Source organism: Athene noctua, chromosome 2 (genome assembly GCF_965140245.1).
Source record: "Athene noctua chromosome 2, bAthNoc1.hap1.1, whole genome shotgun sequence".
Lineage (NCBI taxonomy): Eukaryota > Metazoa > Chordata > Aves > Strigiformes > Strigidae > Athene > Athene noctua.
In genome coordinates, this window is record NC_134038.1 from 122,110,370 (window position 1) to 122,125,448 (window position 15,079).

The window sequence follows — 15,079 nt, forward strand, 5'->3', positions numbered from 1 at the left end:
TGCTTTTAACATCACATGTTTATTAGGATTTGTTAGTCAGCACATGCTTTTCTTGCATGTGGAGTTTGTTCTTCAAGTTCAGTCAGTCTGAGAAGTAAATAAACAATAAAAGGAAGTCATGTCTTTAGGTATGGAAGCATCATATACTAACATCTAACAGTGTGTAAGAGGAAAACGTAGGAGGGAAGGCTAATTCCAAAACACTTGCGTTATAAAGCATTCTGTTTTTAAAGGCCTGAGCTCACTGGCTTGATACCATGAAAAACTAATGTTTTGCAGCTGTCCTTTATAACAGAGCTTTGCATACCCAGTGACAAAACTGACACACCCACTGCAGTATTTCATAAATTATGGCAATTCTATATTAGTTAACTTTCCATTTCTGTAATTTTTTTGTTTTAGAGCATCAAACCAGGTAGCCTCCACTATGTGTGACCTGCATTTTTCTGGACTATCAACTCTAATATTCAGAGTCCTGAAGATTTTTTCCTTTGACAGATTGGGTGGAAACTAGAGACATACAGATGTTAGTCTTGTATAATTCTTCACTGCTGATCCTAGTTCAAAATCAACTGGCTGTTACAGGGTTTCAAGACATATAATGATAAATCTTAACAGTACTTGCCTACTAGTGTGGTATTTTTACCAAAATATAGAGCAGACAGGACATTCCAACTTGAGGTTACACTGGTTGCTGCTCTCAGCATTTGGGTTGTAATGATAATTATTGTGGCTTTATAAAAGTAGGATGAGTACCAGATCTCTGTTAACTGAATGTTCTGGGGGGTTTTGGGGGGGTGGTTGTTTTCTTCTTCCTTAAACTTACCTTTCTGTAGTACCTTACAAAACTCCAGCAGAATTTTGTGTATCTTACAAGAAATGTATTGCACCTAGGAGAGAATTGTCTCATCCTCATCATTATATAGCATTCATATCCGATATTACTCCATCTCTTTCTTCAGGTCTTCCTTTCTTGAATGGTTTGCTGAGATCAGTGTGCAGTTGCTTTGAAAATATTTTAATATGAAAAAGACAGTGATTTGTCTTTAAATGCAGAAGACCTAGAAATTTGGAATTAATCCATTTAAAAGTAGGCAGGAATATACAGGTGAAAATTATTTCTGTGATCATCACCTTGCTCCTTCTTTCCTTCAGGATGAAGCTGTTTTAATTATAATAGCTGAGGTGAATTGTTAGATACACTTCCCAAATAGTACATATCTTAAGAAATTGTATTTAGGTTGAAAGCTTATTGCTCCATGAAGTTACAGTTCAGAAAGAAAGTACATATTTCCATATTTTAACAGCTGTGGTTTTCAGATAGAATTTTGTATGAGGGATTAGCCATGATCTTTCAAAAGCCTTTCATATTAAAATATTGTCAAGGAAGTAACTTAAGTAATAATTTTCTATTTTAAGCATGCCATTCTCCCTCAGTACATTCTAGTTGTGTGATTTTTTATTGTGTGTGTGTGTGTTTTGGGTCGACTGGTGATACCTGGTAGTTATGATTGTGTATATATAGTGCAGTGATCAGAAGGAGAAGCTTTGAGGTTGTTACTAAGTAGTGTTTGGGGTAGATATTTTTATCTAGGCAGTATTACTGAAGGAAAAACAAACTCGGTATTTCAGATTTCAGGAAGCATATTCATAGCTTGCTTACAAAATATTTTGTATCTCTTGCATATTATTTATCTTTGAATCCTTAAAATATAATCTCTCCTGCCTGGCTTTCAGGTTGGAAAAATGCTTGCAACAACACTCAGTGCAGTATTAGGTTCCAAGGCAGTGTTTCAGGAAGTTTGGTACATTTGTTTTCAGATAATGCTGTTCATGTTGTTTCTGTGGGGATGTTTCATGGAACTGCAGAAGTTGTTGGGTTTTTTTTAAACAGTATTACACTACATTCTCAGAATAAAATTCTGTAAATTTGAATATTTAGGAAAAAATACAAGGTATCAGAATGCAGACAAGCTTACAAGTTCACTTCAAGCCTTTGTAGCTTATAGATGCTTACACATTTTTTTTTCTTTATTGAATTTTTATATGCACTCTTTCTTTTTCCTTAGGATGAAGAGAATGGGAATAGACAAGGTATGTATTGTTTTTACTCTTTCACAGATCCAATATGTCAAACAATTCTCTTAAGCTGTGTAATATACTTCAGTAGCTGTCTGAGAGTTGGAAATGTGGAGTCACTTCAGTGTGACCATCAAGCTCATGAATTTCATGGCATTGGCACAAAAGAAAGAAAATACCTGGGTTTTAGCTTTATCTGTTTAGTGTAGGTGTTTGCGTGGCCACTAAGTTAACTAATGTGCTGTACCACTTCTGTGCTGTGTATATCACCTTGTTATATATATGACAAGAAGACAAGAAATCAGCTGTGTTACCTTTTTAGTACCAAAGTTTCACGCTCTCATAATTTGATCTGTATGTAAGACCCACAGTTATCTGTACAAAGTACTACTATAAAGGGTCTCATGGATATATTTCTATACATGCCTTTTAAAAAACAGTTGTGCAGTGATTCTAAGAGCTGTCAGTATGAAATTTAAATTTTGTTGCAACTTTAATAAAAGCAACACAAAAGTATATAAACCTAGTGTTGGTAGAGGTGGTAAAAATTATCCACCGAAGTGGTATACAGCTCTTTTAAAAACAGGAGATAAAAAAGGTTACTCCTGTTAGCTTCAGATACTTTCTTCAGTATTTAATAGTACTGATCTTCATTAGTTTTGGTACTCTCATGTACATTTTAACAGATCCATCAAACATGTTTCAGTGATGTCAGGTAAGATGTGTGAACAAAATTCTTGCACTTGATTTAGGAGAGATGAAAAAAATTACTTATTTCTAGGTTATATTTGTCAGTTACCCTCTATTTTCATAGCTTTCTTCCTCTCACATTGTCTGTTTGCTCTCTTTCTTGATTCACTAATTAACTTATTTTTTTAAATTGTGCTACATCTCAGTGCCACTTAAATTTCTCTTTGGTATTTAGGTATGTTGTCATCCCTGCTCCCCTTTCTGGTGGTATCTTACTGCTTCCTTAGAAGGGTGAAAAATGTGTTGATTTAGGTAAAGAAGTTGGTTTATTGGGTTGAGAGCCCAGTCCCACTTTTCTCTTTTTCCCAGTCTGTCGTGATGGTAAGGTATACAGAGCAGGTAGGATTAGCTGCATTGTGAGTGTAACATGCAGGGGCTTCAGTTTGTGCTTCATCTGGCAGTGCAGTGCAGCTCCCTGAGGACTGGCCTGTTCAAACGTGGGTACTTTTGCTCAGAGACAGCATAAGGTGAATGTGGGGGGTTACAATTTGCTTTACACTATAGCAGAAAACGGTACCTGGTTTCAGTATACTTTTTAAAGGAAGACAGAGGACACATCTAAACTTTTTGTTTCTTTTTTTTGAGTGTAATTGTGATATATTAGAAGCATTCTGGGATATGCAAATTTACTTGAACTTTATTTCTTCTCGGAAGTAGATGAATTAATCCATTTCATCCCCCTAGTTTTACTCAGCTCTTATCACCTGCTTGTTAAACAGTGAAACGTCAGTCTCTTCCTATTCCTCATGGGCTCCTCTCAAACCCTCTCAAACTTGACCTCCTTTATCCATTCTGGCATACAAAAAGAAAAGGCAGATTCCTTTAGGGGAAGGGAAAGATGTCAATCCTCTGTGCCAAACCAGCATGTAATATGCCACTTGTGGTCTAGAAAACTAGGTTCTGCGGTATTCTTCTCACAGGGCAAACTGGATCAGCTGAAGATGCAAATGCTGCGGGTCCGTTTATCTAAAACATTATCTGAGATCTGTTTTGCAGTAGAGGAACAGCAGTAAACAAACATTTATTTGGTTCACTATGAGATCTGTGCAGGTGGGAGCAAGGTTACTTTCTGGAATGTTTTGTGTAGCTACTTAAACTATGAATCATCGCTTAACTATTGCTTATTTATAGCAACGTAGTACGTTGCCTTAAAATATGCCTTAAAATATGAATCAGAGGGCAAAGTGCTGTGGAAAGATAACAGTAGTCTCATCAGCTGCAGAGAATGTGTTGGATTTGTGGTCCTCTGGAAAGAGAAAAGTTGACTGTAAGGTGGGGGGGATGTAGGTGTCAGTAGAAATTAACCTGCCAGTTTTGTGTATTACACCTACAAAAATAACAAAATGGGACAAAGTCTGGAAGACATTTTTCCCCAGCATTTATCATGATCTTGGGGGGGCAGGTGGGAGGGGGATCGTGAAACGGTTTCTATTTACATTGCTGCAATTTGTTCCTGTTCTCAAGTGAGACGAGTAGGAAGCTTATGTGGAGAAAATCAAGAAAACCATATCTAATTTTTCGTGCTCACAATCATCATGTTAATTGAGCAAAAGCAGGTATGTCAGAAATTCTGTGAAGGATTATAACAAGGATTCTTAAAGTAATTAACACTGGAAAATGAGACCAGGCCGCTTTGGAACGGCACTAAGCTGTTTGTCTTCTGGCTGTGGGGTCCCTTGCTGCTAAGCACCAGTTACTTCAGCGGCATGAGGAAGAGCATGTTTCTGAGTAGGGTGTAGTGTGTGTGTGTGTGTCGTACAAAGGAGCCATCTAGTGGCAAATTTCATGTATTTTCCTTCAGACTTGATTGGAAAGCTTGCCTCTGTGAAGCTCTGTCTTAATTAACACTGAAAATATCTTAATAATAGACATTTTTCTTTTGAAGTTTGTCGATGATAATGCACTTAATTCACTTGAGCTTTCCCTTCTGAAAGACTGAGCTAAGGGATTCAAGCTTTTTATTTTTGTGAAGCAGTGTGGGCCAGTGCAAAGTTGTCTTTTTTCAGTATTGATTTTGAGTGAAGATTCCTAATTACCTTTGCCCTTTTCACAGATTAAACTTACCTTTAGAAGTTGGGGGTTTTATCAGGTTCAGCAGTTACAAATTTGAGTGGGTGAGTGTGGAGAAAAGCATTTCAATTGCTATTACCTTTTATTGAAAGCACTTAAATATTTTTGTAAAGGATCCGAGTACCTAATTAAGTCTAGAGGGCAGAAGATAAAAGTGTGTACCAGATTTTACGTATTCTAACAGTGAAAGAAATATTTTTTATATGGTTTTATGTTGTGGTATAGAATTTTAGTGCAATTTTTTTAGTACATATTTGGATCTTGCTTCTGGCTTGCATTGATCTTGCTTTCAGTAAGCAGTAGGATTTCAAAGCATTTAGAATAAAAGGTAATGCAAATTTGTCCACGGGAGCTCTAAATTAGGAATGACAGAGAAGAGAGATGATGGCCAGGAAACAAGTGAGGGAGTGGTGGATTGGGTTGTCAAGCAAAGGCGTTAGGATTCTGTGGACAGGAGACACCTCAGGGTCAGCAGTTGGGAGACAAGGAGACCACCTGAAGTGTATGCACATAACTAAGGGAATGCCTACAGGACAAGATGGTGGATACCTTTTTTGATGGCATCTATGAAGCCTTTATGCACTCATGTATGCAGCATGGGGAACAAGCAGGAGGAACTGGAGGCCTGCATGTAGTTGCAGGGCTGTGATCTCATGGGGGTCACAGAGAAGGGTGGGATACAATAGCTCACAGGAGTGGGCTAGAGTGCTGCAGTGGAGGAGTACAGGCGCTTTGAGAAGGACAGGTTGAGAAAGTACGGAGGTTGAGTTGCCTTGGTTGTTGAGTTGTGAGAGCACAGCAGGGATGGATGAAGCTCTGTCTTGGGATGGATGGGAAGCAGTTTAGAGTTTATGGGCAGGATTTGCAGACCACCTGATCAGGGAAGTAGATGAGGATTTCTTCAGACAAGGGAGGTGGAAGGTCGTGCTCCTTATGAGGGACTTTAGCACCCTGTTATCTGCTGGAAGGGCGTCACTGCAGAATTACCCTAAATATTTTGTAGTTATTATTTGAAAGATTTATGTTCTTTCCTACTTTGACTGCTCTGGGTTGCTGACTTTAAGGTAGTGTATTAAAACAGGTGCAGTTTATCAGAAGATGCAGATCTTTCTCAGTGGATTCTTTGATGTCTGGCTGGAAACTTTTATCAGCTTCTACTGTTTTCTTGAAAATTTCTGTTACACTGACAGGCCTGTGTTAACTTAGAGTATTTTTCATGTGTTTCGAGGCTGATATACCATCAGTATTCTTCCTTTTTTTCTGGAGTTTGCTCTATTTCAAAATTTTATTTAAGTAGTATCTCACAGGCAAAAGTCTCCTAGGAGAGCATTGTAGGAACATTTGGAGACAAATTGAAAAATACCTATACCTATTAAAAATAATATTTTATATTAAAAACTTGCTCTGTCAGCATGTGGTAAGTGGTGCTGGAAAAAACAGTGTCCGTTGCCATGCTGTCTCCAAGCTATTTCATTGCACACTTAATACGATGAATACGTTGTTGTCCCTTAAACATCCATCCCTTGAGGCTGTAGCTGGCAAACTGCAAATTTAGTGTATGTTAAATGGTTGGTTGTTTTTTGTAACTTGTCCTAAAACATGTTGTTCTTCAAAAATGTCTGACTTCTGGGTCATGATTAAAATGAACAGTGATAAGCATTAAAATGAACAGTGATAAGCATATAGAAATATTCTGAAAGGAATTTAATCTTTTATATGAGAACTGAGCTATTTTATCTTTAATACAGTGCCAGGAAATCTAGTATCATTATAATCCAGTATCTATTTTCGTTTAATAGGATGTTCTTGCTTTTCCTACTTTATCTCCTATTTCTATGTAGAAATATCTATAACAACTAGTAGCTTATCTTCTCATAAAAATGAAAGGCGACTTAGGTATATTGTTCAATGTCCTTTTCTGTAGAGACTTGAGTGTGCACTTTCTAATAAGACTTTAGATACCTGTTTTTACCGAGGTTTCTAGATCGTTAAATTGTGATCACCAGGCTGTTTTTTTTTTTTTAATGTGTCTAACTATGGATTGCAGCTTCTACCCTTCAGTTGTCTAAGCTAAATAGTTCCAGTTTATTACCTGAACTCCTTCAGCTCTGTGCAAGTCCGGTTTGATATAGAGCCTTTGGATGGCGAAAAATGCAAAGAAAAGCTTTTTATTTCTTACTGCTGCTTCTTTAATGCCTTGAGTTTTTGATGTTTCATTTCTTTAATCAGAATGTTCATTTCTGTAATCTATTTTGTGTTCTCTCAGGATTTAATTCAATCCCATGTTTTTAATATTATTGTCTATCAGCTGAGTCTGTTATGAAATACATTAATTGTGCCTGTGATGATGGGACCAAGGTAGATAAGGAACAAGAGAATGAATGTGAAAGCAAATATTTGGAAGGGTCACAGATTGCTGGGATGGTATGGTCTAAGGTACATGATCCCAGCTGCAGGAGTATTGCTTTCTGGCTGGAAGTGAGACAGCAGCTACTGGATGTGCAGCTACTCTTCACTTGCAGTTGAACACTTAGGGCCAGACTATGTCTCTGCAAGTACCCACCCAGCCTGTGTCAGCACCGGCACACTCAAGAGGTATATAACACTAATGCTTTAGCATAGCACCACAGTAAATTGTCCTTTTCTGTGGCTTTTTAATCCAACTTAATTTTTTAACACTAAATGTTGAGAATGCTAAAAGAGGGCTTGTTTAGTTTTCCGCTGAGACCAGAGCCTGATGATTCCTGGTCCTTTAAAGTTCAGAATGTCCAGCAGCATGGCCTTCCAACTTGTCGCATGTATAATATTTCACAGTGTCTACTTTGACTTCTAATAAAAATATGAAGAGCTGTGTAAGTGTAACTTTCATGGATTTAGGGGAGAGTCTGTAGGTTCACTACAATAGGTATAAACTGAATGGGTTTCTTCTTATCTAAGAACTAGTAAATCCTCTATATTGGTTAATCATAGATTAGATTTTAAAATTGAAAAGGTTTCATTTTAGGTTTGAGAGAATTGAAAAGACTTGTCATAATATTGGCAAATAATGCAATGGAAAAACATGGTTTGGGAGTTTGTAATTAAGTTGAAACTGTTACATGTTTTCCATAACAATGCCAGATTGGGTTTTTTTCTCCTTCTTCCCCACCCTGTCATGAAGATAGAGTTGAGGTTGTATTAGTGAAATCGTTTAAGAGAAGAGCAAGCAAAAGAATAAATACCATCTTTGAGTTGCCTAATCAAAATGCCAGAGGTGCTTTGAGTAATAAGAGTGTATTTTTCCTGTATCAGAGTTGAATGCCAGGTGTTTCTCTGGTAAATGACTCAAATGCTATTTTGCCTGTTATCATCCTCTCTTAGAGGCTTATCCTTGGCACTGTATTTTGTGTAGTGTTTTTTCAGTTGAGTTAATGTCTGCTTGATGGTGAAATAAGCTCTGTCAGGGCTGGGCTGGGACCTTTGGGCTACTTTTCTGCAATGGATTGCTAGTGGAGAAATGCTTGCTATGTGTGAAATTCAGTTTGCAAATTATAAAATCTAGAATTGTCTTTCATTGGACTCTCAGTTAAATGTAATCCTGACAGTTTTGTGATTTATATTTAAATGAAATTTCTGTTAATAAATGTAAGTTCTGCTCTACTTTCAGGAATCTCTTTTTGAGTAGTTTGGGAAATGATTAGCAGGTGTTTGATTCAGTAATCGTTTAGAAGCATTTGTCCCACTGTATCTGTACATATTCTCCCTTTGCTTGAAAAGCATCCCAAGAATCAGTGCCAGTCAGCATTGCTGAACCAAGAGTTCAAATGCCTTGGATATCAAAAATCATACTTGCAGATCTTCATGTTCAAGAGGAATGTTTCTCCCTCTTCAGTCAGAGAAAGATGTACATAAGAGACTGCCTTAATTTAATAATCTGAGGTGTTTCATGGGGCTGGTGATTTTTTTAGTATAAAAATTAATGTTGCCCGCTTGCTGTCTGCTGAGAATAGAGCCAGGAGTAGAATTACTCTGTATAAGGTTAACAAAACTCTGTAGCCTTTATTCAGTTCCTGTATTATGAGGATTTCTAAGAACAGTTCAGCTTCCCAGAGCAAAAGATTTTTTTTGTTTTTTTTTTTTTTCCCTCTAGGAAGAGGAGAAATGATATGACTTTAAACAGTGTATTCTTAGGAGAGACTTTGTAAGAATATATGTATTATACTATGTCCCAAAACACTTGCAGGTTTGTGCTCTGCAGGTCGGAAAGAAAGGGAGGGCTGAGTCAACAATAGCACTTCGGTATGGTTTTTGTTTTGTTTCTTTTGGTTGATGATTGTTTTTTGGTTTTGTTCCCCTGCCCCCCCTTCAAAATGTAAGAGTTCTTTGTCAGACAGGTGTCCTTTGTGTGTAGTTTCTGACTTGGATGTTTTTATCTGACTGTGTTTTATATTATAAGTTTAATGACTAGAGTTGCTTGTTGCTCTCTTCTAGTGTGTTGGTAGATTTGATAATACAACTTTTGCCATGTCATTTTGTTTTCCAGACGAATCACAAAGCAGTACAGTAATACTGTCTGGTCTGCAAAGAGTAGTTTAAAAACTAACTCAAGCTTACAGCATTTGATATAATACTAGTTATGTTCCTTGTAGCAGCTGTATTCCAAACTAGCATTTTAGGGGATTGAACTAGAATTGGCACCTAGATAAAATTAATTTCTGTCAAGTTTAGGGGACTTAGGAAGAATGTTGCTGTATGTGACCCTCTCACCAATGTAAGTTAGTTGTAAGTGTTAACACTTACTTAATTCTGCTGTCTTGTTTAAAAGTAGTATTGGTTTTTAACATTCTCTTTTATCAGGGAGAAAGAGCTAATAAAGATTAGAACTTTATTACTTTGCAAATCAGATGGTTGTCATAGTGCAATGTACTCCCCTCTGCCACTCATGGCATCTCAAACATTTGTCAGGAAAGCTTCTACAATGGGAAACTTACTTTCCTCTGTCAGACTGTGGAGGTGGTATTGACTTGTCTCAGCTAGGAGATCCAGGTTAGATCAGTAACTATTATAAATGTATATAAAAGTATTATGAATAAAGACTTTAATTTTATTAGTCATTAATTTGAAAAATAGTTGAAGACACTAATCTTAATTTTGTAGATTCAACTTTGATTGCACTGCTTATTGAAGGTAGCAATTAATATTTTTTGGTTGAAAATTGCTGATTAATTAGATTTGCATACAATTATGAAAAATTTATGTATTGGCTAGGAAAAACCAAGTTGCAAAAAACCACTTTCCTATATTTGTCTTGTATTTCATTTACAGGTGTGTGTGCTTCTTCAGACTACTTAACTTTGGTTGTTTAGTCTAAAGAACCTCAATATAAAGACTCCTGATTTCCTTACTTATCCATGTTTAAGCTAATGAATTTTTGTCTTGAGCCTTTTATGTATTTGGTGATTCATTTTTATTTCTTTATTTCTGATTGCACTGAATCCCTGAAGTAAAATTTCAGTCAGCAGTTGGCCTTCTCTAAAGTTTTGTTTTCTTTTGAATAGCATTACTGAAAGGGGAGTGATTGCACTGCAAGGAATATTCTAGTCATTCTGTTAGAAAAACTACATTACTGCCTGGACAATAATTTGAGTTTTAATTTATCCTGACGGGTGACCATTTACTCATGCTGGAGGTTTTTATGTGCTTACAAGACTGATAAAGGAGAGGACAACTTTATGGACTGTTTTTCAGTTTCTGGTCAGCTAACTTGCGTACTCAGCAACTTTATATGCTTCTGTTTCCTTTATTGCCACTATGCGAGACTGCGCCTCTGTTTATAGCTACGTTTGTGGAGAAACGCACTGCTTCCCTGCATGTGTGTGTTTCTGGCAGCTCACACTTGCCTGTTCTGTGTGTGTTGTGATGTCTTGTTTTTCACTTGCAATTGAAGATTTGGCAGAAATTGTCTTATTTTATCATAGCCTGCAATGTAATGCTTGATTATAAAGTTGTTTACAAAAGTATGGAGAAGGAAGGAGAAAGCAAAGTAATAGGCAGTAACGAGCACTGGAAAAGCACTGACAAATAAGGCTGTATGTCTGACAAACTAGTAGTGTGAGCTGCTTTACTGGTCTTTGTTGTATTACCTGTAAGGAATTGCTGGCATGCTCTAAAAAAATAGGCCTTTTGATATTAGAAAGGAAAATTGTGAATCCAGCCTGACACTATAGTGCAGAACTGGAGAATTTAGTGTAAAAGTTCCACTGTGATAATCTGCTCTAGATGGTGGACTTTGGAAGAAGAGAGGTTTAGTCTCACATTTTGGACAGCATCTTGCTTTAGCATCATGATTGGGTGCAGACAGAATGGAGATTTAGGCACAGTTAAATTGAAGTGTAGGGATTGTTAAATTTTGAGACATAAATTACTGGATTATCCATTTAACTTAGAACTTATTTCTGTAATGATTGAGTGTACAGCTACAAGATTTATTCCCCCTCAGTCTGAGGAAAGTATCATTAGCTCCTACTGTCAGAAAATACTGTTAAGCTTTGAGTTTCAAAGTTAAAATATAAATATACACTTTGAGGCTACATATTTCTGGAAGTTCATTTATATGTTACAAACCAAAACTTTTTTCCATCAGTATTCCAAGTATGTAAAAGACCAAGAAGAAATGAAGAACATGTATTCATCTACCAGAGCTTGGGAGTCCTAGGTTTTCTTCTCATCTCTACTTGTATTTGTATATTACTGAGCTGTAAAATGAACCTGCAAATGTAAACAGTGTTTTAAACCTTTTTCATCGTAATTTTTTGACCCTAAGTTGATCTTTATTATTAGGGTGGTGGTTCACCTTTTTAGGAGGAAGAATGATTTCAGTATAGCCTCCTTCCACATGTAGGACAAAGAACCAAGTTTAATGCATAGTCACCATTATCAATTGGTCCATAGTGGTGAAAACCTGAAGTCAGTGCCCATAGTGTTAAAGAATCTCTCAGTGGATCTGACAGGTCAGTCGGAAGTCGAATGTTCAGGGAATCCTTTAATCTCCAGTCTCCATAAATTGGTACAGATTTCCTTTCTAACTCGGAAGTGGGAAATGTATTTAAGGTATTCTGTTGGATATTGAATGGGAGTAACTTTATCTGCTTGACCTCTTGCTTTGTGTGTTCAGGTATGGACAAGGCATAAAGTAGCATTTTAGCATTAAGCAAACTAGCAGTAGTCCACTAACATTTTTTTGAGGAGCATTTTATAAAGGAAGCTGAGATGGCCCCTTGGTGTTGGGTTATAAGAATCAGATACTAAGTGTTATAAATTCCATGCACCATGGGAGCTGCATTATGTTTTATTTTTCTTGTCACTTTTGGTATTGTATATCTCTTCAGTAAAAGATTAAGTGGCAACACTGGGAAGGATGTTTGGTGTTCCTATAAAAGGTCATATTGTAACTTCACTTTTGTAAGTGGTTGAAGCAACCTTCTTTTCATGGCATCTGGGTAAATTATTCTTGAAGCTTGTCTAAACTTGCTGAAATGTTACTGCCTTTTAAAGGATGAGACCCATCATGTGTTCAGTGTCTAAATCAGCAGATTAAAAATGACATATATTAGCTTTGGTTCACAAAGAACATTTTGTATATCTTGTAGCTGTGTCTTGCTAATCAAATTTAAAAGTATTTGGGCACTGAGCTGCCAGCTGGAGTTTCTTGATTTATAATTCAGTTGCTTTGTATATAATAGTTATCTGATCTATCATATCAACTTTTTGATCATTTTCTACCAATCTGGAGTTGCTGTGAGAAGGCCATTTAGAGCCATATGAGTAAGCCTTTTTGTTGAACTGCTTTGTGGTAAAATGGCAGGACACTGAAGGTCTGCAGAATGAAGACATTAGGCTAAAACTTTTATTTAAAAAATGTGAATTGGAGTCAGAGGGAGGTCTGGTTTTGAGCAGTTTATTAAAATTCTTCAAATAATGAGCTTTTCCCATATGGAAACTGAACCAAAAAAGGGGTGAGGGGGGCACCTTATTTATATTTAATAAATAATGCTTTGGCTTAGTAAACATGGCCAGATGGGATATTTAAAGCTGTAGCAAAGGTACTTCCAAGAGCAGGGCCATTTGTGCCTAAGTCAAAGATTAGTCACTGGAGAAGTGATCAGAACCTTCTTTTATCAGCAGTGCCAGTTTTAAGCAATCCCTTTATTTTCTTCTGCTTTCTTCTTTTTCTGCAGTTTATACCACTCTCTCCACTATGCCAGAGTTTGCTGGTAAACTGGAACCGACACCCAGCTTATTTTCAATCCATGTCAGTCTACTGGGCTGGCTCACCATATAGCCTCAAAGGGTGATACTACCACAGCTGAGAGCGTGGTACAGGGGCGGTAGGAGTTGGGAGGGACCAAGGCCATTAAAGCCAGCACTGACACCATAAAGTCTTGACCATCTGTAACCTTTGAGGTTCTGCCACTGGTTCTGTGAACGCTTGTGTGTTGCACCATGTAGTACTGGGGTATTAGGAGACACCAAAAACAGGGTGGAGCAAATTAAGTTCAGTGGAGTCTTCTGGCAGACTGGAAATAAAGTTTCAAATTTTATTCTTGGGTGGCTTTTTTGGTTGGGTTTTTTTGGTTGTTTGGGTTATTTTAGCTCACTGGCATAAAAATTACAGTAGTGAAGCTGTGTAGAAGCTCTAAAATGACTTATTCCAGCTACGTGGAGGTGTAGCTCAGGACAGCATCACAGTATTTTAGCGTGCAGTATAACTCGAGTTTTTTGTGTTGTGTTTTTGTTGAGGGGGGGGTGGGGGGTGGTGTTTTTGATACTGCGCACACACACCCCCATCTTGAAATTCAGAAGCAGTGGCTACTTCAACTAAGAATTACTTAGATTTGGTGGCATGCATGTAAAGGCACAGGATACCTATGTTTCTGGAAGCATGGAAGTAAAGTGTATGCTGAGAAGGCAAGAAGATACAGGTTATGGTTTCTAACTACTGTAGATTAACTTCTACATTGTGTATTTATGGATACGTACAGCACGTGCAGACGTTATAATTTACTTTGAATTATACCTTGTTTTTTGAATTTTGGTAAATCTTCAAGAAGCTTTAGGCTTTGTCTTGAAGAATCTAAAAACAAGAAAATCAGTGGTACAGTTCCGTAAGGTCTATATATCAACTTTTTTCCTTTTAAGGAAAGACTTTAAAATTTTATTTTTCAGTTTGCACTACTAATTCTTACTTAGTTTGTCTGCGTTGGGCCAGAGAGCAATGTAGAAGAGGAAGGGATGATTCTTACTGAGTAGTGCAGGCATCAGTATGAGGACGATACAGCAATGAGGTGTGAATTGAACCTGAAAAGTACCACTTACTAGGACATACTTGCAAGTTTAATATGTATCTCTCTCTGCCCCCCTCCCCTTTCTTTTTTCCCCAGACAACCAAAAGAGCTTTAGTGTAGCCAGACAAAATGCTGTCTTTAGGACTCCTAGTCTGTCTTACTTCCCCCATCCCAAATTGAACTTGAATATTTAATGTAACTATGAACATATCAGGATTACATTTCAAAATAATTCTTAAAGTAAAACCATTGTAATGTAGTATAATTAGATGCTATTAAGAAATATTCTTTCTTCCTCAGGAAAACAAAGAAATAGACTGGAGCCAATGGATACCATATTCGTTAAACAAGTTAAAGAGGGTGGACCTGCTTTTGAAGCTGGACTGTGCACAGGTATTGTTGTACAAGACCAATAGCATGTTGTGTACGTGATGTAAAATATATGTGACTTAAGCTTCTACATGTAGTTCTATCTTCCATTTAAACCATATTCTTCCATTCAGAAGTTTGAAATCTCTCTTTTAAATTGCCCTCCAGTGTTTTAATCTCAAAAGCACTGTTGTGTTCTCTCAGGAAGTGGTACATAAAATGCATTAAGGCATTAAAGTCTTGGTCTTTATGGTTTATTATCTTTGAAAAAGTTAGAACAAGTATATGATAAATAGGTGAGGAGAAAGAGAAAATGGAGGAAAATGACATCTGTAAGGTCCTATTTGTTTTGCTTTGTGACAAATTGATAACCTCAAAACATTCACGTTTTTGTCCTTTGAATCAAATTATTCCACCTCCTTTAATTAAATGTGAACAATCCAGGTCTATCCTTTCTTATCAAATCTTGTTCAGTTTGATTTAATCAA

The 15,079-nt window shown here is 36.9% G+C and overlaps 1 protein-coding gene across 2 annotated transcripts in view; it reads left to right on the forward strand.

Moving 5' to 3' along the window:
• Positions 1–15,079, forward strand: part of ARHGAP21 (Rho GTPase activating protein 21) — a 118,380-nt gene that overhangs the window by 53,140 nt on the left and 50,161 nt on the right. The window contains exons 3-4 of one of the 2 annotated variants that reach the window (XM_074900140.1): positions 2,070–2,094; positions 14,523–14,615. In XM_074900140.1, the coding sequence (XP_074756241.1) occupies positions 2,070–2,094; positions 14,523–14,615 (118 nt within the window). Of the gene's footprint in view, positions 1–2,069; positions 2,095–14,522; positions 14,616–15,079 lie in introns of those variants that run through there. The other variant, XM_074900141.1, reaches the window with a different exon arrangement.